The sequence below is a fragment of the Uranotaenia lowii genome, chromosome 3 (assembly GCF_029784155.1).
Source record: "Uranotaenia lowii strain MFRU-FL chromosome 3, ASM2978415v1, whole genome shotgun sequence".
Taxonomy (NCBI): Eukaryota; Metazoa; Arthropoda; class Insecta; order Diptera; family Culicidae; genus Uranotaenia; species Uranotaenia lowii.
The window spans coordinates 70,616,312-70,641,266 of NC_073693.1; the positions used below are offsets into that span (position 1 = coordinate 70,616,312).

General features: G+C 34.4%; 1 protein-coding gene across 1 annotated transcript; it reads right to left on the bottom strand.

Moving 5' to 3' along the window:
• Positions 1 to 5,293: 5,293 nt before the first annotated feature.
• LOC129757220 (uncharacterized) lies at positions 5,294 to 22,320 on the bottom strand. Its single transcript, XM_055754364.1, has 3 exons — positions 21,445 to 22,320; positions 9,398 to 9,574; positions 5,294 to 5,727 (listed from the first exon to the last, which is right to left on the bottom strand). The coding sequence occupies exons 1-3, from the start codon at positions 21,463 to 21,465 to the stop codon at positions 5,593 to 5,595; spliced, it is 333 nt and encodes a 110-aa protein (XP_055610339.1). The 5' UTR covers positions 21,466 to 22,320; the 3' UTR covers positions 5,294 to 5,592.
• Positions 22,321 to 24,955: the final 2,635 nt, after the last annotated feature.

The following is a 24,955-nucleotide window of genomic DNA, read 5'->3' on the forward strand; positions in this document are numbered from 1 at the left end:
GGCAATAATTAAGGATCAAGTATTAAGTAAAAAAAAAACACAATCAACCCAGGGTAGAAAAAACAACGGCAAAGGTAACATCAAAAAGTCAATAATTTTTGATTAATAATAATTAAAAAAAATCAAGAGTCAAGTGTGAAATGTCTAGTGTCAATTACAAGACAATGTAATTAAAAAAAATCTAGTATTAATGCTAGGTAGGCTCAAGTGTCAAGAATCTTTAAAAATAAAACATCGAGAATCAAGAGTTATTAGTCTAGAGTCAAGAACAAAAATCACGATAAAAGAGGCAAGAATTCAAAATCATGTTTGAAAGTCAAAATTTAGGATTAAGAGTTGAAAAAAAATAAATGATTTTTTTTCCAGATTTTAGGAGTCAGGATTAAAGAAAATTCATAGAGGTTAAAGAGTTTGTGTCATTTGCCATAATAAAATATAACTTACCTCTGTAAGAAAATGCAATATAGGAGCATATGAACTAGTTTTCAGTAGGACTTTTAAATTTTTTGATAGTTGATAGCATGTCAAAAGTTGTTGAATTTATTTCATATATTAAAAAGTTTTCTTACTTTTATTTGAAAACTTTAGTTTTATAAAAATAAACTTTTTTCGACATTATGTCTTATCCTCTCTTATGGTCAAAATATAAGAATAGGGGTGAAGGCGAATGTAGAGATTATTGATAGTGATATAAAGATAAAAAAAAAATAGAAATTGTATATGTATTATTGTTGTCACATACATAGCAATATTTATGGTACATCCCTAATAATACGATGGTGCTTCCTTTTGAGATTAGAGTAAGAGAGCTTAAAATGCAAACGCATTAGCTGGACTAACGTTAGAAAACGAATGCGCCTTGGTGAGAGAAATGATGCGAGGATTATTATGCGTATCGGTGTGAGAGAATGAATGGTGAAAAAAAACGAAGCGGGCCGGGTAGAGTCAGTTTGTACAGAAATGTTGACGAAGAGTGTTGCGTTTGGTTTTCGGTTAAGGGTGAAAAAAGATAGTGAGTAAAAAAAGAAAATTAAAAACATGGCGATTTCAAAGTGACGAAAGGGATCAGTCACGACAACCACATAAAAAATACAAAGACCCAAATTCATTCAAGCTTTGATTTTATTTAAAATTTACAGCTGAATCCTTCTAAATTCGTACAGAGAAAAAGACCCCAGTTGTTCTAATTATTTCAGCTGGTTATACCAATCATCAAAGCGTAGTTGATTTTTTCGCATCCAACTATAAATATAATAGACTCAACTACAAACTGATGATTGACTTTAGGCAATCAAATATCAATATAATGGATTCAACTTTAATGGAAGTTGATAATTGATTCAACAATAATTGATTCAACTGTAAATACGATAGATTGAACTACATGTGTAAGATTGATTTTAGGCATTCAACTAATAATATAATATTTTCGACGTGTTTCGATCACGCCAAATAAGAATATAATACATTGAACTTTACATTCCTGGTTGACGTCTCACATAAAACAATTAATACGATAGATCCAATTGAAGTGGTATAATTGATTCAACTGTAAATATGATAAATTCAACTAAAATTGTATAATTGATTTTAGTTATTCAACTTTAAATATATTAGATTCAACTGTACATTTCTTGTTGACTTAAAACTTTTAACTACAAATATGATAGATTCAACTATAGAGGTATAATTGATTCAACCTTAAATATGATAGATTCAACTACAAATGTATGATTGATTCTAGGTATTGAACTATAAATATAATAAATTAAACTATATTTTTATGATTGATTGTGTGATACTTGAATACTTAAATGTTCATCTGTGTTCATCAGCAAAAATTTAAAAAAAAAAATCGTAAGTGTGAGACCAATACGTGTTCCCTGCAGCGATAGTAGTGCTGTTTTTGGGCTCAGTCGGCATTCCCATACATCGGTGACAAAGCGCCAGCGCTCTCCCGCGATGGGGAAACATTTTCCTCTACCAGTTCCTGACAGCGGTCGTGTAGGAGGCCGACAGTTCCTGGAATTCGGAAAAGTACACCTACTCTGGCTGCCCGAGAAATCGACGTGGGTCTCGACGTTCCTTTACGTGATCCTAGCAGGAAACAAGCATTATTATAAGTCAGCGTATGGTAGATTGATGCATGATATTGAGTGAATATTCCACCCACAAGGTCAATCTTCGCCAGGTGCAGAAGCACGGACTACTAGGGACGTCTTCCAGGACCGATTAGTTAAGACGTACAATTTGCTGGACAACCATGCAACAAGATGCAAAAAACACAATAGCGGAGGAACCGGGACGTGGATATCGGGATTTCCGGTGTGCTTTTCTAGCATCGTGGCGATTAAAACGAACTAGACGCAAAATGCTGAAATAATAAATTTAAAGAAAATAAAACGCAGCCATGAAATTATTCTGAAAAAGCCATCTTAACATATGATAACTTCCAATATAAACAGAATTTAAATTTACAAAATTCAAACTTCATCAATCAATCATAGAAATCAAATTGAATCTATCATATTTAAAATTAAATCAGCGTATTACTATAGTTGAATCTATCATTTTGATAATTGAATCAATTATATAATTATAGTTGAATCTACTATAATTAGTGTTGAATGTATGACATCAATCGTACATTATAGTTGAATCTATTATATTTATAGTTGAATGCACAAAATTAATCATCCAACCATAGTTATGTATGTATGTATTATATATATATATATATATATATATATATATATATATATATATATATATATATATATATATATATATATATATATATATATATATATATATATATATATATATATATATATATATATATATATATATATATATATATATATATATATATATATATATATATATATATATATATATATATATATATATATATATATATATATATATATATATATATTGTTGAATGTACGAAATCAATACGAAAACAAAGTTTATGAGAACTAGCACAACTAAATTAAAATTAAGCTAAATTTACGGTTATGTTCTGATTTTCACATTTTGCGCACGATAGCCAAACTTGCTCCTCAATGGAATAACAGCTTCATAAACGATTTCAGAAAAGAGTTACCATGTTTCTAGGTGGATTGTGCAGATTTGTTTAGCTCAATTCAGGTCAATTTCATCTCGCTATGAGGTAAGCTTCACCTTCCGATGAAGTAAGTTTTACCTCGAAGAGGTAGAAAGTACTTTTTTGGATTTATCATTTTTCTCGGTGAATTGTACTTTTTATGCTGCTCAATTCAGGTAAACTTCACCTTGTCACGAGGTAAGCTTTATTTTTTTGGATTTGCCTTTTTTTAGGTGAATTCTACCTTTTTTATCAATTTGATTCAGGTAAACGTTACCTCGTTGTGAGGTGAGTATTACTTCGACGAGGTTAAAGTTACCTTTTTGGATTTCACGAGTATTCACCTTTTTAACTCGGTAAATTTTACATTTTTAATTATTTTCCGTGTATTTTATTTTATTTTTCTTTAGAATAGCCGAATATAACTATTATTTTATTTTTTATTAAATTTTATATATTTTCTGCATATCCTTCATATCATCAACATTCATTTTTCAAATATCGTTCATCTTTATTCTACATTCCATTCTTAGGTAAGGCTTTTCAAATCTTTAAATTTTATCTTTTTTCTGCATATTCTTCATCCAAAATGAACACATTCTCAGTAACAGCCTTCTCAATCTGTGCTTTTCCAACCGCTCTGTCTTTGTTTACTACAGCTGGAACAATCCGAAAACATTCTTAGCAACAACCTTCCCAATCTGTGCTTTTTTTGTCTCTTTGACTTTGTTTTCCAGAGCTCGAAAACATTCCTAGCAACAGCCTTCACAATCTGTACTTCTCAGACCATCTTTTCCACCTGAAGGCCCATGTGAAGGCCAATGTGAAAATGAACGTGAAAAAAAATTATTTGAAAAAAATCTTTTCCACCTGAAGGCCCATGTGAAAATGAACGTGAAAAAAATATTTCGGTAATAACTCAACAACGCGACGAAACTAGGTTTTGTAATATAGTCGAATCGATAGAGAATGATTGAAAGATGAAATTTTACCCGGACTGGTTCCTTAAAACCTGATAGAATTGATTTTATTCCGATTCCCTCGCCATGATTAAATTTCCCCGGTGAAAACCGGGGGAATCGAAATAAAATCAGTTCTAGAAGTGTTTAAGGAACAAGTCCAGCTTTAATTTCCTCTTTCAACCAATCTCCATCCTCATGTTACACATGCTAGTTGTGTCGCGTTTTTGAGCTATTTATAAAATAAGATATTTTCACGTTCATTTTTACTTGAACTGTAAACCGGGTTTGAAGGCGAATCAGAAACAAACACAAAGCAGCAGCAGCCTTAAAAATCTGCACTTCTCATGCTCATCCGTCTTTTCAACCGGGTGCCGAATCCGAAACAAGTTTTTCGTAGCTGCAGGTTTGAAAATCTGCACTCCTTGTGCCAATTTGTCTTTCAAACGGAGGTCAAATCAGGAACTGACAAACAGCAGAAGCAGCCTTAAAAATCTGGGCTTCCCGAGCTAATCTGGGTTTTTGACCGGGGCCGAATCAGAAATATTTTTTTTGTAGCAGCAGCCTTAAAAATCTGCACTCCCTGTGCCAAACCATCTTTCTGCCGGAGGCCAAATCAAAAACAAATGTTTCGTAGCAGCAGCCTTGACAATCTGCACTCTCTGTGCTTATTCTTCCAACAACGCATTGTCCTGATTTTACGATTCTTACGAATCTCAGTTCAGACATTCACTCAAACACGTCTATCGCTCACAATAATAGATCAATGACTGACTTTGTTTTGTTTGAATCGCTTTGTGGTTCCAAAATTACCAACTTTGCCAAAAGATTTTATTTTGTTTATCTTCAGTGTTGCCGAATATAACTAAAATTTTGTATTATTTTTATTAAATTTTTATCAGTTTCTGCATATCCTTCATCTCATCTCTAAGCGCCTCACTAATAAAAAAAAACGGGGTTTTGCAACCACGGGTAATTTTAACGGTTTTTGTAAAATAAACGATATCGGTGAGACAATAGTCTAGGTCTCATATCTCATGTCTCATGTCTCATGTCTTATGGTTTGCCAAAGTCTAGAGATCCTTTTGATAGTGTTTTTAAAGGTTGTCATCCATTTATATATATTTTAACACACATTATATTTTTTGTAAATAAATTTTAATGGTTTCTCAAGCATAATAATCAACAGCCATTTCTTTAAAAACTACGAATTAACAGCATAGTCATAAAAATCCACTTAACAGCTACGATATCTCCCCTCCAGGTACGTCATTTCACAGGGTTAATTAAATCACATTACTCATCTTAGGTTCTCCAAGAATCTGAAACCGATAACGAGCTCGATATCTTTTGAGTACAACTATCCCATCCTTCGGAAGCAAGGAAGAAAAAACGCTCTCTATCTTCGCGAATTCCATCCAACCAACCCGGGCCACAATCACACACACATTCCTCGAATCATATCATTAAAAACTGAGAAGGTACTAACTAGAACGTTTTAATTTAACATTCCACTCCACCAGGTTATGGCTGCTGATAATTTAATCCATTCAGATGGCCTTCGTCCCGTTGCCTTTGGTGTTCTAGCCGTTCCCGGTGTTTGCCGTCGATGCCCAAACCGAGCCGTTCGATGGCTTTCTCGCCGCGGAATCCGTGTTGCTGTAATTAGAAAAATAAAAAATAAAAAAAAGGTGGAAAAAATATTAATTCGATTTTTGTTTTTGTTGGATCGTTGAGTTTGTTGGTCAGTCAATAAGTGAGGCAGTCAATTAACGAAACAGTTCCGCACGGAACCATGCAAGTTGACATTGGCCTCGGAGACTGTTTACTGCGGTCCGACTAGTGGCGCTAAGTTAAATTTGAACCAAAAATGTCGGTGATATTTGAGCATTTCGTTTTTTCTGAAATGACTAATTTCGAGAGAAAATTTAGTTGAATTTTAAATTACATTTGATAATTTTTCATGCACAGGACCACGTCTGCACGTCTATAAATTATGAAAAAAATATGAAGTATGTTTTACAGTCTCCAGGCAAACTGGAGCGAGATATTGGTATTCAGTTCTAATTCCTAATTTGAAAATTTGTTGTGTTCGTTTTCGCGCTAAGCAGAACACGACGGAGGGATAATTATGAAAAAAAAATTGTGGAATTTGATAATTGATTTTTAGTTTTTATTCGTTTCAAATAAAAGTCATGGCACAAAATTTCCTATATTTGATTTTTCATTCAATTCACCCAGAGTAGGAAAGTGCCAAAAGCAATCAAGGCAGCAGGACTCTTGCACAGCTCATTAGTATAAGTAACCCGTTAGGCAAACAAATGTTACAGCCCAAGTAAAATGAATACAAATCGACGAATGAATTGTAGAAGATATTTTTTAAATAATTTATGAAAACTATTGAAAGGTTTCTTGTGTATGGCACATTTTTCAAAAGCTCGTTAGTGATTTTTTTCTGATTTTGAGTTAGGATCTTTGAAAAAAAATAATCTTTTGTACAAAATACGAGCGTTTCCTACGGAAGCGGGACAAATATTGCTGAAGTTTCATAATCAATTTCTTGACTACACGGATAAAAAAGTCTACTAGTTGTTATAAAAACTCGTATGGTTGCCTCTTCCATGCCAATGATTTTCAATTCAACGTACCGTTTTACTTGATCAACATCGATATCTACGAACAAATCAGCGTTGCTGTAAAGTTGTTTTGGCTATCGAGGATTTCTCATCTGCTCATCGCTAATATGGCTAACATATGACGGTTTTGGCTATTTTATTCAGGTGAACTTAAAGATTTCAAAATTTAGTTTTAGAATGTCACAAAAACAGAAGATGGTGGAAGTTATTTTTTAACGAACACACATCAGAAAGCGAAAATGTAAGGTAAATTTGTGGTGTACGTTCATTTGTTCTACTAACAGTTGTATTCAGTTTCAGATTCATCCGCTTGGACATATCTGTTGCAGCGCGCATACTTTGATCCCGGTAGGCCGAAGCAAAGGGAAAAAAACGAAATCCCCAAAAATGTCTCCAAATCAATTTTACCACGTAAGTCATTTGATATTTTTTGAATATTTATAATGTTCTCTCGGTAGAAAAAAAGCAATTTTTTGTTCTTAAAGATTGTTTTTTTTTAAATTTTGTTTCAGGGCTAGGGTGTCGTTTTCCGAGCAAGCCTTCATCCTTCGGGAAACGGCGGAGCAGCAGCATCAATTAAGTTTATTGCATTGGTTTGCAAAAATATGCCACTGAAAACACGTATCTTTTAAAAAATAAAAAGGAAAAACAATGCAGTTCTTCAATATGGCCGGTTCTATTGAACAACATCTTATACAGCTTGCTTTGTGAGAAACATTTGAACTTTGCTCAAGGAGATATTGCAGTTAGAAGAACCTCTCACATGGGCCTCCCGCAAGGTTCATGTTTGTGTCCACTTTTGTACAACTTTTACGTAAGTGACATCGACAGTTGTCATAAGCCCCGAATCAAATTTTGAATTGTGAATAGGATATACACACACTTTGTAATTTCACATTGAAGTAGTTTGCAACAGTTTGTAAGACCTCTTCAACTGGAAATAAATTAATAAAGCAAAAAACAGCAATGGAGGTTGGCACTACCTTTAATTTTTTTTATAAAGCTAGAGCAAATATCAATTTCTTCTTTTATCACACACCCTTTCCACCACACACCACACACACTTGCAGCAAGTAGCTAGTGAAATACTAGTATTTGGGTCTTTCAAATACTGTAGCTGAATTCAAAGGAATCTTCGACTCCTTCGAAATCACAAAATTTGGTGTTATTTCGAACAAAAGTTTAGCCAAAAATATACTTTCTGGCTTGTTTGCGTAAAACTGGTGGCTTTATATTTAATGTTTCAGAGTTGCCGTAAAAAGTAAATCACAAATTGTTCCAAACGATATATTAACCTTTCAAAATTTATAAGATATCTTGAACATAATAATTAATTTCAAGTAAATTTTAATTTTTGCTGACAGAAATCTCCATGTTTAAAAAGAAGCTTTTCATTCAAAACCATTGATTGCGAAATCAATCAAACATAAAAATAATAATAAAAAAAATTTTGACACAAGCAAAATTTGAAATAACAGGATGATTTAATGTACTGTCACGTTTTCACAACGAAGGGGAGGGGTGTAGGTAAGTCTTAATCTATATCTTTTAATTGAATTTATAACAGAACTAAACTAAGTCAGTTAGTACTGGTTATAAATAAGTATCAGTTAACATTTTATCGATTTTGTCGATTAACTCAAAATTTGTCTTGATTTGTCCCACGATAGCTCGAACTAATTTACAACGGTTAACGTTGACCTTGTCATTGAACGGTTTGAATCTGATGTTATGCTGGAAAACCAACAAGAATCTGACAAACCGAATTGTTTTCAGCTGTTTCCGCCTTTATTGATTTTGAATCATTCAGATCATTCGAAGCGGAAATATAACTGCAAAGACCACTTATTGATCGTGTTTGCAGATTAAAACCGCTTCAAAGCAAACCAGAAAAAAATCTAACGTCGTCGTACTGTTCAAATATGTTGACGAGAAGTTTGGCTAGACGTTTGGCTTTTATCTCCTATTTTTTTGAAAGCAAATTTGTAAAATTAATGAAATATTTCCTTAGATAATTTTCTCTATAAGTAGGCCTAAAAGTGATAAACTGGCAGGTTTCAATGTGATAAATTTAAAGTCGTTCTTTGCCTTAAAAAATTAACCATAAATATTTATTAAATGTTTTAACCCTTATTAATGTTGATCAAGCATCGTTTTAGAAAAGCCCAATCGAAACAGCTTAAAAGCTTTTATTAATGAGCAGAACCACCAAGGAGCAATTGGCCTTTATGCTAAATTGTGCTAGACATAGGCTCTTGAACAACTATCTCACTTTATACATACGAGGCGATTAGAGTTTTGATGATTACCTACTTATACCTTGAAAGTTGAAACAAACACGCCAACCCAAGTGCATGCTCGGTTGAATATTCAACGATAATCGGACCACACGTAGCTCATAGAAATTACTTTGCCTCGTTCGGTCAGAACATGTTGTCAGCCAACAACTCATTAAAAATTGTAGAAATTAGTATCAGAGGTTATAATGCTTTCAAAAATTGCTATGTTTGAAACCTATAATTTAACGGGTATTCCACGGTAAAAATTCAATTGGAAACCTATATAGATCAAACTTAGGCTTGTTAGTATATGATATATTCGATCAAAAGATTTCTATTTTTTCCACAATTTGCTAATCATTCTGTTTTTATTCTAATTATTCAATAACTTCAAACCTTATGGGCAACACTAACCTCGTAGTATAGCTCCCGTCGCTTCTGACTAACTTCCGGATCGAAATCGAACTCCTCTGTTTTGTGAATCAGTGGCACTCCGGCGATGTTATTCTGCAGCAAATCGGTGAATAACCGCACCACGGTGGCCTCTGTGCCGGGGCTTCGGATGCTTCCGAGGACGAGCAGGGTACTAAACTGATGACAAAAATTAAAATAAAAACGATATTAATTTTATGAATAATTAATTTCAACCTTTTTTCGATTCTAGTATCAACCGAAATGAAGAAATATATAAACAGTTTCTGTATCATCTTTTATCTTTTTTGAAGAAACTTTCAACTAAATTTCATGACATAACAATGATTTCATTAGAGAACAACTTTGAAGAACTGAAAAACTCACCAAGGTAAAATCTTATTTCTGGAAGACTGATTTTGATCTTCGAAGATTTTTTTTCTTAAAAATAGTTGATCGAATTTCTATAAAAAAAACAGTAAATTTAATACCTGCTTATTTGAAAAAACAATAAGCATTTTAGTATTCAAGCCAACGAACGAATCATTCATGAAACTCTAGTGAAAAGCCGTTCACCTGATACCACTCAACTTTTAACTTAAAAATTTCTGAATTTTATTTGTTCTGTTCTTTAGAATCAAAAGTTTTCATAACTAACTGAGTAACTTTCGAGATGTTGCTGATATGAAACTTATCCAAAAATGTAGGAATTCCACAAAAGTATTAGAGGAGTAGTGGAACTGGGTATAAAATGCGCAGTCGGGACAAGATGCGCCACCATCAGTATTTCACTAAACAAACATTGTTCAACATTTCTGAAAATGCCAGTTTGTTCTATTAACACTTTTATGCGTTTATAAACATTTGTGGACCTTCTAAGTTTTCTATATTGCGTAAATTTGACGAAAAAAAAACAACTTTTTTTTGGGAGCATTTCTAGCAATTTTTCAACTTTTCTCGTAAGGAATTACACCATCTATCAGCAAAACATTTACCTGGCATCTGTTCCAATGATGAACATTGGTCTTGACAATCATCACACAACGAAAAATTTCTTTATTCAATTATTTTTTCTGTTATTTTTAACGATTTTTAATAAGCATGTCTGGTCAGGGCAAAACGCGCCATGTCCGTTTATCTTTAACCATGTTTCATATTTGTTTAAAATTATTGGCAGTTTTCATCACAACAATTTTAAGGATATTCATATGTTGAATTGGAAAACATAACTTGAATATAAACGAAGATATTTAAAATTCCTAAATTTAATAAAGATTTAATTAACTATTCACAAGAACGTCAGTATATCTGGCAGCACTGCACTTTCGCAGGCCCTTGATTTAATAAACACTTATTAATCGTTAAAAGGCGCGATGGGTACACACATATACGCACTTTGCCCCAAACGAAATGAAAATGATACTTTAGGAAGCCTTTCAAAATTTAACGATTTAGACGTAAATAATTGGTAAAAGTGTTCCTGTTTGTATTTTTCTGGTGAAGAACAGTCCCCTTTTTAAAACTATTGTCGAATTTACTGGATTGCATTCTTCATTTACGAGTTATGAAAGATTCTTCTTAACGTGGGCGTCTTACCCCCAGTTCCCCTACCGAAAATGCGTTCAACATCAATGAAGAGTCATAAATAGCGAGAATTTTTTTTAATTGAAACACGCAGCTGAGAGTGATTTTGATTTCTTATTTGTGAGCTTCGTTCATGTCTAGTTTGCTCCCTACATTTTGTCTTCGATGAAACTAGGTGGATGAGCGAAATTTTCCGAGAGCACGTCTATTCTTGAACAGATTGATGAGTGATGAATAACAACAAACTCCGGGCTGACGGAGATAAATAAACGTTAAGAGATGCAGGATGTGATTTTAACTAAAGCACTTTTTGTGCTTTTTTAAATTTTTCTATGTTTATTAAACATAACTTAACTTTAAACAAGTCTTTCCAATCCGCCTTATCGAGAATAGAATAATTAATAAGAGTGGATGAATCGCGTATGAAATACATTTTTACGTTAAAATCCTTCCAATTTCCCCTAGCTAACCTAGCTTAATATTTATTCTTAACATCAGTTTTGTTTACGCATTCATTAGTATTCATAAGATTCATATTCGTAAACAAACTCATTGAGCCCCGCGCATTCCTCGCTTACTTACTGTGGAAGTCGGAAAACCTAGTGTTTCTAAAAACCTTGGTTTGGACCATGCAAATAAATAAATGCTGCAATTTATTACGATGTTTACTTATACCGTATTTGTTTATGCCGAGGCATCCACTAGTGTTGCACTGGTGCACCACTAGGTGCTGTCAAACTGTTTGTTTATTCGGACGGTGTTGCACTGGTTTTGACCTGGTGTTGCACTGCCATCGGGCGGTGTTGCCCCGAAAATTTTGTCAGTGTTGCGAGAGAGCGTGTGAGTGAGTGAGGTAGCAATACACTGGCGACAGTTTGTGTTTGTTTTTGTCGGATACGGTGGACCACTGATCGAGGGGAGAAAACAAATACGGTATTAGATTGGATCATTATTTTACTGAATGGGATATGATCTTACTTGAGGATGTATACAGGTTGTATTCATTATAATTCGAATAAATTTTCAAAAACAAACAAAACCTTTTTTTTTATAAAAATGAGAAAAAAATTGTTATGCCGGTCATTAAACGTTGCGTTAGTCATAAATCATAAAATATGACGCAAAAAAATTTATGGTCTCAAAATATAATATATGTCGCAAAAGTGGACCTCAAGATTACTGTTTAAATCTGGATAACTATCCTGGAAAACTCTTTTCTGCGATTTCCATCGTAGACAAACGAAAGCGAACTTGAGAAAAACCACAAAGAGCAGATAAAAATCACGCCCACACAGTCGCTAGGAACTGAAATTTATTCCCTCGACTAATGAATCAGAAATAAGCCTTAGATACATTTATAATATGTTTATTGCTCGTATTTCTATAATTCTTTAATGTTTTCAACTAAACTGTCCATTTCCCGGCCGATTCAACGTTGCCGGGAATCGAGAAATCTTAAGATCCTTTTTCCGGGATCCCGGGAAAAAATGAAAAAGGATGTCTCAATTGTCCACTGCATACGAAACCATATAGATATAGAATTTTTACATTTTTAACCCCAATGAAACATTTCAAACTATTTCAATGCCTTAAAATTGCAATCAAAATAACCTTGTCAACCAAATTCACATTTTCGAAGGTGCCAAAAATATAAGAAATTACTCCAGCAAACATAAAATCGCATTAAAATGATAACTCAAGTCATTTAAAACGTTATTGCGAATCGTAATTCTAACTAACGCAAGTAAATGGTCGTAAGAATCGTTACTCGAAGTCGGATTAAATGTTTTAAATAGGGTATGATAAAAAGTCCGCCATGTTTGCAAATTTTGAAGACGATTTCGTTCCTTTGCTTTCTCCTGCGTGGGTCTAGTGAGAGAACAGCTTTGTTGTTCTGTCAGCGACCAGCAGTGCAACCAGATTGCTAAAAATCAGATAATATATTTGCAAGAATTGCCCAATAACAGAGGCAGTAAATATTGTCGCATTCCTTCAGTATGTATGAATATGGTGTCGAATATCTCCCAAATCGTAAATTCTTATCGTTTTAGCCAGAAGTTGGAAAAATGTACGTATATTGCCTCCACTTTGGTGGGTAATTGCTGTTTTTTCGAGTTTTATACGATTATTCTATAATGTATTTGAGACGTATAACAAAGTTGTTGATAAATCTATATATATAAAAATGAATTTCTGTCTGTCTGTCTGTCTGTCTGTCTGTCTGTCTGTCTGTCTGTTCCCTATAGACTCGGAAACTACTGAACCGATTTGCGTGAAACTTGGCAGGTAGGGGTATTGGAGGTAGGGTAAGGTTTCTATTATGGTTTGAGACCCCTCCCTCTCTCATGAAGACGGGGAGGGGCCTCCCAAACCAAAGAAATTTTTTTGCATAACTCGAGAACCCATCAAGCAAATGGTATCAAATTTGGCATGGGGTGGTATTTGGGAACGAGGAATATTTCTATGAATATTAGGTACCCCTCCCTCCTCTCAGTGGGGTGATAGAAAGGAGGGAGGGGGGCTACCTTACATTTTTTCATATTACTTGAAAACTAATCAAGATATTGGAACCAAATTTCGCACGGGAAGGTATTTGGATACGAAAAATATTTCAATAATTATTTGAGACCCCTCCCTCTTACCAGTATTAAGGGGGAGGGGCCTCTTTCATATTTTTTTGAATAACTCAAAAAATAATAAAGCAAATGGAACCAAATTTGGCATGGGAGGGTATTTGGATACGAAAAATATTTCAATGATTATTTGAAGCCCCTCCCTATTTCCAATAGATAGCTATAAAGGGGGGGGCCTCTTTTTTTTATTTTTTACATAACTCAAAAACTAATTAAGCAAATGGAACCAAATTTGGTGTGGGCGGGTATTTGGGAACATGACATGTACTAATGATTGTTTGAGAGCCCTTCCTTCTTCCATCGGGGTTAAAGGAAAGACGGAGGGAAGTTTTATACAATTTTTATTGCATAACTCAAGAACTAAAACAGCAAATGGAACCAAATTTGGTGTGGAACGATATTTGGGTACGAAAAATGCTTCTATGAATTCACTCCTTTAAAGAGGTGGATGAAAAGGGGGAGGAGAGGTCTCCCTTACAATTTTCAGTATAACTGGAGAGCTGATCGAGCAAATTGAACCATATTTGGCATGTTAGGGTATTTGGATACGAGAAATGTTCCAATTATAAATTGAAGTCCCACCTTTTTTCAGCGGAAAGATATAAAGGGGGAAAGGGGGCTTCCATACATTTTTTGCATAGCTCGAGAATTTATCGAGCAAATAAAATAATATTTGGCATCAAAAAGTATTTGAGTACAGAAAATACTTTTATGAATATTAAGTTCTCATCCCTCCATTCAATGGGGAGAACGGAAGGGGAGATGGTGCTTCCTTTCAAGAATTTACTACGCAAATAAAACCAAATTTGGCATGGAATGGTATTTCAATACGAGAAATTTTTCTATGTCAAAAAATTCCTTTCTTGCAGTAGGATGATAGAATTGGGAATATAGGAAGGGAAGAGGAAAGCTTACATTTAACTTAAAAAATCCGAGAAGTGGACAAAACTTAACCTGGAAAATCATTTTGGTATGATTTTATGATTACCTGACGCACCATCCTCCTTTCAGTGAGTCGGTACAAAGGAGGAGGGAGGTGAGCCCAAAACAATTTTATTAACATAAGTTCTCAATTTATGCTAACGAAGCCAACAAATGGAAACAAATGTGGCATGGAACGGTATTTGGTTACGAGATATGTTTCTACAATTGTTATAGACCCTTACGCTTTACAGTGTAGAGAGGAGAAAAAAGGAGGGGGTTTCATATAAGTTTTGTTGTAAAGCTTAAAAGCTTATCAACCAATGGAAAAATATTAGATACAAGAGGATTTATTAAAAAAAATTGGTATGATTCTTTAGCATAAATCCAGAACATATCAAGCAAAAACAACCATATTTTATAAGATGGATTATTTGCGTACGTTTAATTTGTTACCATCCTTTTTTAGGGCGAAGCTCAAAGAAACAGATCAATAGCATGAGATCTTTAACACACATTTATAAATCAAGATTCAGAATATTAGTTTAAGTTATCTTTGTGTTGCAATTCGAAACTCCAGCTCCAGCTCTCATTTTATAGCGATTCATAATTCATAAGCTTATGTTATAATTTGATTTAAAATAATGCCAATAAACTCTGAAAATATCAATTGATTTTTAAAGGTGTAGCAAAGCACACCGGGTCAGCTAGTATACATATAAATATGTTTGCTGGGGCCCTGCTAATTGGAGAGCGCTGACGTCACACATTGAATGAGTTATTTTTCTGTCAGATTCGTTTTAAAAAAACCATAAGAAAGTATAATTTTGAAAATTTTAGCACTTTTTAGCAAAACTCTAGAAAATTACAAAGATTTAAGAAAGAAAATTTCAAATAATTAATTTATATAGTAGACGGTTAAACAATATTGAAATTAGGGATTAAAAATTAAAAATAATCAGTATACTAATAGATTATGAATTCAAAAGACAGAGTAAATCTCGAGCCGAAAAAAATTACTGCTTCATGTTACAAAATTTCGACAAATTTTAAAAGAAAAAAGTTCAATATTAATAGAAGAAAGTTTGCTGCACTTCAGCTTATTCATCAAATCTCTTAAATTTTCAGATATTTGTTTTCAAAAAGTGGTAATTGATTGCCGATGATTTTGCTACTGTCCACAGTTTGCGGAATGGAAAATTCACACTGATGATAGTTGTGAAATGGAGAATTTCAATTATTTTCATGATGTTTTTTTGGAATTGATTGGTTTCTAGATTCGTTGTCGTTTTTCACTTTTCATACTAGATTTCCTTAGGAATATAACAATTTTTCGAATTCAATGTAATAATAATTTTGTCAAATTTAGGTTTAAACCATAAATTATGGTAAAAAAAAATTGATTCTTACTGAATTTAACCAAAAATCCTTATAATTATGGTTGATTAAATTTTTGAAAAATAAGCTATATTTATTGAGTTCGGAAATTCTCAGAATTTTTCAATGGTTTCCCGGGATTCGGGAATTCCCGAATTTTCTCGATTCCCTGAAGTTCCCGGGATGAACACTCTATTTCCAACAATCCAAAATCACCCACTTTAACAAAAACAAATTCTAAAAAAAAATCAACAATATTTGAATATGAATTTACATTGACGTTTAACCACATTTTGGCTGTTGGGAATTTTAACCCATCTTTCCTACAAGCTCATATTTTTGCAAAGTCTATTTTAAAAATAATCATGACTATCCCCTTAACATGGACCTTCAAGACCACCCGAGGTGATCAAACGTCAATTTTAATCCCATTTTTTAGAATGACTAAAGGGATTTAAAATCTTAACTAAGAATTAAGATCAAATTGCTTAAATATCGAAACTCGGAGATGAAACATTACGAGGAAAGGGTTTAAAAAAACAATAAATTGGAATCAAATGTACAAAAGCTTGCATGCAACAAAATTGCACATGTTCTACATTTCACACAATAAAAAAAATCGAGATGTTTAATAAGAAAAATTTGAAAAATAAAATCAAATCTGAATAATAAAGGTGAAAATTTGAAGAATATTTTTTTTTAAACAGTCATTTTTGATCATTTGCCGAGTTAATTTAATTTAGCTCGTCCAATCTTTTTATTTTTATTGAATAATTCCGTTGTTTTGACCCAATTTGCTCGTATATTGCCCGGATTTTGGATTGCAAATTTTGAAATCAAATACCCGGATTTTGCCTGGTTTTAAGATAATATTGCCCGGATTCGCCCGGTATTCTGGTAACCTTGAATGCTAAGAACTAAACGAGTTATTGAATCTTGACTTATATAAACTTGGAAAAAAATGCTGTTGGTTTTGAGAAAAAAAATACGCGAACATTATATTAGAATGATATCCTGTGTTGAACCAATGAAATAATATTAAGGCTGAATTTTGGTTTTTCCAGTGTTTGTCAGTGAAACTTCATAAACGTGTTACCTATTTATTTTTTACAGCCTTATTGTTCATGTTCTTTAAGTACGGACATTTCTAGTTTTGAAAATCATAAATGGATAATAGAAGATTAGAAAAAATGACAGAAGTTGAAATGAACAAGGAGAGAAAACATTAAGAGGGGGTGACAAAAGAAGAATTTGATATTTGACCCGGCAAAGTTGTATCATGCTTTTCTGTTTTACCAAGTTAGGAAAACTGGATTCAAAATTTCATAATTATGTTGCAAGGATTCGTACTCTATATAAAAAATACATTTTTGATCCAAGTTCAAAATTTCGTTGTTTTTTTATATTTTACTCATGAATTTAAAATCAGAAGTAAAACCCTGTTAAACAATTCAAAAGGAATGTTGGTTACTAGGATTTCAAACTTTTTTCAAAGGCAAAGCATTCTATACAACTGCCAATATGGATTTAGATCGGGCTCTAGTACAACAACAGCTACTTACGAGCTGTTTAGCGATGTTTACGGAGCTCTAGACCAGAAAAAACGCTTAGGACTGCTCTTCCTTGATTTGAAAAAAGCTTTCGACACCATAGACCACGAGATCTTGCTCGAAAAGCTGGCCTATTATGGCATACGCGGCAGACCATTGGAATTATTAAGAAGTTTCCTTACTGGTAGAAGTCAGTTTGTATCCATCAACGGAATTCGAAGCAGTATTCAATCGTTACAAGTTGGGGTACCACAGGGAAGTAATCTCGGACCGCTACTCTTCCTTGTGTATGTAAACGACCTACCCAAACTAAATATTACCGGTAATCCACGCTTGTTTGCTGACGATACGTCGCTGTTCTACACTGCCAACGAAGTCTCAACAATTATCAACAGTATGCAGAATGACATGGTTGTCCTAAGCAGATATTTTAATGAAAATCTTCTGTCTCTGAACCTGCGAAAATCGAAATACATGATATTATCAACACCCAGGGCTCCTGATGAATCGCACGAGGAACTAATAGTAGACTCCATACCAATAGAAAAAGTCAATAACTTTACATATCTTGGCCTAAATATCGATTGTAAGCTGAAATGGAACTACCACATAGAAAAACTGCAAAAACAAATCAGTGCATCGTGTGGTTTACTGTGGAAAATGAAGAGCTTTGTCCCACGAAAACAGTTGACCTTACTGTACCAAGCGTTCATACAATCAAAGTTACAGTATCAAGTGTTCATTTGGGGCGCTGCAGCCGTTACGCGTCTCAAAAAACTGCAAGCGGCTCAGAACCGCTGCCTAAAAGCTGTTTATAACCGCCCTAGAATGTATCCCACGAGAAACTTGTACTCCGAAGCCGACAACTCCATATTCCCAATCCAGGCCCTTAGAGAGCTTCAATCTATCTCAATAATCCACTCCCATCTAAATGACCAGCATGTACACCACAACATGGTATATGAGCAACCCGAACACGTGTACGAGCTCCGAAATTTAGCCACTCTCTCCTTGACCAAACCGCACAGTGAAATGTCAAGGAAAGCATTTCCATACTACAGCAAGAATCTGTATAACGCAACACCAAAGATCCTCAGAGAAGAAAGAAATCCACATAAATTTAAAAAGATGCTGAAAATTTTCATCAGACATAAAATCGATTCTTACTTTCATTAAATCCTGATGTTAGAACATCTGATAGTTTACAACTGTGAGCCATAGACGTCAAGAGCTTCCTTAACAGAGATTCATTCATCTCGCTGGAAGCCAAATCAAATTTAACCTCCCATCATCCGAAACTGGCATTACAGCCGCAAACATTCCCACCTCATCTATTTAATAGATGTCTTGTCTTATTTATCTCATTTCCGCCAAATACCGCCGCCGCTCAACACCGCCTACAACCACTGCCTCCAACCATCGCCTCCAACCGCCGCCACCACCGTCAACGACCACCGCCCTCAACAACCGCCACCACCTGCTAAAACGTCAGCAATGTCAAGTGATTTGAAAAATTCAAGTTTTCAAGTGAAATGAAACTATTGTACACAAATCATTGTTAAAAATTTTAAAAATTGAAAAAATTGAAAAAATGATAATAAAGAGTGATGAGGAGGTTTTGCGCCCACTGGAGAAGAAACATGGAAATCAGTTTCACTCCCGCGGGTTTTTCCCTGCTCATGTATAAAAAAAAAAAAAAAAAAAAAAATCACAAATAAGAATAAGATTTTAAATTCATTTCGATGTTTTTTTCAGCCAAAATCTGTTCATCTAATTTAAATTGTTTTTATTGGAAATGTGTGATAGAATAAATTTTTTTGAATGTGATTAATAAAAGTTTTTTCAGTGGTATCCTAAATGTGTGTGTTCGTTTTAATAATAGCAAAACTATGTAAGTTTTCTTTAAAAGAAGTTATAGATTAAGGTTCCTAGATTGGCCGGTTTTATCTAAGTTTGACCGGATATTTAAATCAAAATTTGGGAACAGTTCGGCCCGGCCGGTTGCAAGGATTTCATTGAAAAAAGCCACGATTTTACAAGGATTTATTCACTTTATTCGGCAAATCAAACAAAAAAAAAACAAAATGAGTAGTAGAATTTGTAAATGTATGCCTCCAAAACGGAATTTTCTGAGAAAGATACGAAGATAATCGTGAAAGGTTTTTTGAAAGCCTTGAATATGATTTAAGGTCTGGAGATGGGTTTTGGCGAAAAAGAATTTGATTTTTTTTTCTTGATTTTTGTTGAGTTATTTCTGGGTTTTGACAAAATTTGCCTAGATAAATATTGCTCGGATTTTTTGTCGTCAATGTTGAAATCAAATGCAGGATTTTGCCAGGTTTTTTTTAAGAAATTACCCGGATTTCTACCGGCCTGGATACGTGCTGAAAAAATTCTGGAAACCGTGTTATAGAGGATTGACTTCTGATGCTTCCTCATGAGAAGAGTTGATCTTCAAAGCTTTAGTTTGTGTCCCACGTTCGATAAAATTTACAAATCTCTCGTGAGCTTTCATTACGTCGTATGAAACATCTGAAGAATTCACAGAAAACTGCTGCAAAAGTTATCAAAACAACTTTAAAATTTCTATCTGACATATAGAATATGTTGTCGAGGCTATAAATATTCTAAATGGAATGAAGTTGCGACTAGGTAGTTTATGTCAGTTTTTGATTTTTTTTCCCAATAAAACTTTTTGTTTACATTTCGTTTCATACGACGTAATGAAAGCTCACGCGAGAAATACAAAATGTGTTATTAAATTCTCCTCAATGAATTGCTCATTTGGCGCTGTCTTGTTTAAGCAGCATATTATAGCGCCAGCACTAAATTTTACTTCGGAAGTCCGGACTTCCGATCTCGAACTTACTTCCGAACTTTTGACAGTTGTGTTTTAAAAAATAGCAGTGTATTATATGCAACGTTGCCACACATAAATTTGTATCCACCAGAGTATCTCTACATACATTAAGCGGGCCACAGACTACACAACATTGGTACAAATGCGATGAAATTCGATGAAATTTTGTCGCTTTGAATACAATTTGCATCGTGTATGGCACTGCTTGTATGAGCGCCCAAACGGTTTGAGTAAAATCGGTCGGGATCGAAATATTTTGTACAAACCACCGCCCTCTGCCGGGGTGGAAATGTTTTTTTTTTGTTGCTGTTTTCGCCAGCAATCGTTTGTGTTCGTGTGAAATATACTCTTAAGCGGGCCACAGACTACACAACATTGGTACGAATGCGATGAACTTCAATGAAATTTTGTCGCTGTAAACACGATTTGCATCGTGTATGGCACTGCTTGAATGAGTGCCCAAACGGTTGGAGTAAAATCGGTCGGGATCAAAATATTTTGTTTTTTTTTTTTTTTTGCTGTTGCTGTTTCCGCATGCAATCGTTTGTGTTCGCGTGAAAAATGTTTGTATAGTGTGTGGGCGAGCATACATCAAACAATCGTCGTGGAATCATCGAATTTGTACAGGCCATTTGTGTAGTCTATGGCCCGCTTTACGGGCAAGAATGAGATACACAAACGATTCAAATGAATTTGTGGCAACGTTGATTTTATGTGAATTTGAAAATAGAAAATTTCTTGGCGCACGCTCAAATAAAACGACTCAATATGTTTTGGTCGGAAGTCAGCCATGATGCCAGTTCACCAACGACGTTTATAAATTTTTTATCTAAACGCACAATATAGCTATAACATGCGGAAAAATCGATAAATCCCAAACAATAAACTTTAAATATTGTTCAAAGGAATATAAAAAACAAAGATTTAAGATGTATTACAATAATTAAAATTTAACCTAGAAGATTCGAATTTAACCTCGAAAATATTTCATATCATGGATTAGTTATCAACAATCCAAACACTCAACTTAATTTTTTTAAAAAAAAAAAAAGGTCGTGGTAAATATAGAAGCAAGCTAACATATCATATTATTTAAGCTAACTTTATTTTGAGAAACATACTTACTATAACAATAAACTTATTCATTTTGGAACTAAATTTTTGGCACTGCAGCTTTCAGCAGGAGAATTATCACAAAGATCAACAGTAATACACTGTTTTTTTTTTCTTGTAACACCTCGCTCAGCACTTGAGCAATCACACTCAGAATGGTCCGTATTGATAGAACCAACAAGTTCGACTAACTCATTGACGATTTCATCACCGCTGTTGTGCAGTTCCAAGCCAAAGAAAAACCAACCCCTATAATAGTTCTCCTTACAACAACAACAACAAGAACATCAACAAACTTAAGGTGGTATCGAAGTTCTTGGGGTAGACTTTGTAGACTCGGTTCAATGATGGCGCTTTCGATGCAGTTTTTTTTCTCTCTTGGGCCTTTGGGGGTTTTGCATTGAGTGCAGCCGGTTTAGCTTCAGGTAATCAACCTCACACCACACAGTTACAAGCACTTTACAATGTGCACTTTTCCTACTGCTGCTCCGTCATTTGGCAATGCAATCGATGTGTGTTGTAGTATTTTTCACTATTTTTTTCTGCAAATCACTTTACATGGCTTAACACCTTCTTTTTTCAACCAACCAACCCTGGTAACCTCGTTTCGATGAGATAATATGTGTACTAGTAAAACTGAGGGTAGTAAAACTGCACATGCGCTTGCGGCTTAACAGTAAGCTGATTCGCCCTTTCTAGTTAGTAGATACTAGAAGGTTTTCCACACGCCCACTCCTAGCTGATTATAAAACTGTCAGCTATTATAAAACTCATATCGGGGAAGTTCTTCAGGCGAATTTTGGATTCCTCCTAATGAATTTTCCCGCTCAAAGGAACACTGCTTAAATTTTCACGAAGCTACCGCACCGGGTATATGTTTTCTCGGACGTGGTTCGAATGGTTGTAACGTGCCAAGCGAATAGTTCAAAGTTACTTAAGTCGACGGACGAAACGGGCAGAGTTGTTTGCGCTGACGAAAAAATAACAACAACCACCCGGGCAAGTTCTTTGGATATGGATATTTTTTTTTCTCCTTCCTGCTTCCTCATGGATCTCGGCGTATGCGCCACATGTGAGTGGACGGATGATCAGCGGAATGACGATCAATTTTAGTTTTTTTTCGGTCGTTGAGTACCTGTCGATACGATTTTTGCAATTAATAATAAGAAGGTTTTATTTCTTCCGGTGATGAGGTGAAATCTCAGAGTGATAGTGATTGTTATGATAAATTCAGGGTAGAACATTTTGGTGTTTTTGTAACATTTTTTTTTCAAATATTTGTAAGGAATTGCGTAGTTCAAACACTAATTTTGTTATTTTCATATCGAAATCTAATGACTTAATGAGAAGTAATTTTAATTTTTGTATGAATTCCTTTAGAAACTCCTGTTATAAATGGATATTTTACTAATCTGATTAGCCAAATAGAGGTAAGCATTGCTATGCAAACTCTGCACCCATAGAAGAGGTTGCAAAAATTTAGCAAATCTCTGTGCTAAAATTGTGCTGAAAAGGACTGTGCCAAAGATGATATGATTGGAAAAGCTGGCATAAAGACTCGAGCTTCCAAGCAAAATGATGCATGACCACTACATTCAGACAAAACAAGAAAAACATTTTCTGGGATTTTTATCCTAGTAGATAAATCATCAAAAAAAAATATAGTGAGAATCGAACTCACTGCAACATCTCATCATGGCTTGCCAGCCCGATATCTTACCCGGTGCACACTCCGAGTCTGTTGGCAAACGGACTTTATTGTCACGGTATTTCTGCCACCGCCGATTGCCAAAAAACGCAATGCATTGGTTGGACGTCTGCCGTTTGGTCGGTGCTTTTTGCTTCATCCTTCTTTGTCGTTGATGGGAACGGGTTGAGAATTGGACGGGAATGGAATGGGAAGGGTAACTTAAAACTGTTTGCTATTGCCGGCCGGTTTACATACACACACAGCGCTCGCTACATCATTCGACAATATACTTGCTGGCTGATTGTTTCTATCCTTCTTTGTCTTGTGATAGGATATGATTAATGTTTTGTTTGGTTTCTTTCAGATATATGTCATGCGGTTGTGCTGGGTGGACAATGCAAGTCATTAGCAAGCTTGTTAATGCCGGTCCGGCATAGAATCTAATACCAATAATTTCACCTCCAAGGTAGTGCAATATTGGATTAGAGCCTGATTTGAGAGTGTGACCTAGTTGATCTAGGTATATTAGATCGAGGTATATTAGATTAGAAATTTTAACAAAATTGCTGTGCTTCGAAACTTCTACGATTCATGTTTACCACCCCTTTCCATAGACGAATCCTCTCTCAGCATATACTCTACGACCTCCTCTCAACCTTCCCAAGGTCTGAGCTCTGTTTTTTTTTACTCGAGGTCCATACTTCTGCCCGTCGAGTCCCGAACGAGTGTAACTTATCCTGTAGTCGCGCCTTTCACATCCCACTTCCAAGACTTTACGCTACGACCCGGATGATACCCAAAAAATACATTATTCTTAACCGACTCAACGTTCACATCTAGCGTCGAAAGCCACTCTAGTGCGAGGGTATTCCCCGTACTGCGGAATACAGTGTTTCGTTTGATATCCACTGCGTGGAAGTTTATGTCTTATCTCCTAAGTTTCACTTGTAGTAATTGTGAAATCCTCGACTGGTTCGGGCAATGTTCAATCGAATACTGACTCGTTGAACGGGTTGCACGCTAATCTTCCCAAAGGTCTCATGATGGTTCAATTCAACCCATAGCTTCACTCATATTTTACTTTACTTACTTTAATCTTGATTATTAGTCAATGTTCAGGATGCCACATCCTCCCCTTGCATAATCAGATTCCAAAACAATCAAAACAGATAATATATTAGTTATATACTACAAAACTATCGAATTTACATTTTTTAAAATGCTTGCTTTATATTTGCAAAACTGTAAGTATGAGTTTAGATTTTCAATTCAATTAATTCATTTTGATCTCGCTATTATTACTACCGGCAGATTAAGCTTTGCTCTAAGTATAGGCATCGATTTCATTATTCTCGTATTTATGAAATTGATTTCAAACTCCAACGAAAGTTTTACGGATGACGTTCTTCCTTTATTTACTTTCACATAATTTTCTTGCTTCTTTGGCAGACAATCAATCCACAATGAACAGTACAATCCCATTTTCTCCCCTTTCGTAAAAGAATAAAAAATAAATTTGATTTCTGGTAAGACGTTATGATAGGTTGCTTGATTTTGATTTTTTTTTCCATGTAGGCAAATTTTTCCGCTATTTTTTTTTTTCAGTGTGAAGAGTTAAATGCAAATAAATCGGAGATAGATTCTGACAAAGAGATGTTTCCATGGTAGAATTATCAATTAACTATTCAATTTCTTATGATTCAATTTTCTATTGAATATCAACCTTCTTTTTATAAAAATCATAAATATGAACACATGAAATACAATTAATTTTTTTTTTTCATTTTTCTTCAGTTTATTACGAGCTTGAAAATGAATTTAAAGTTTATTCCA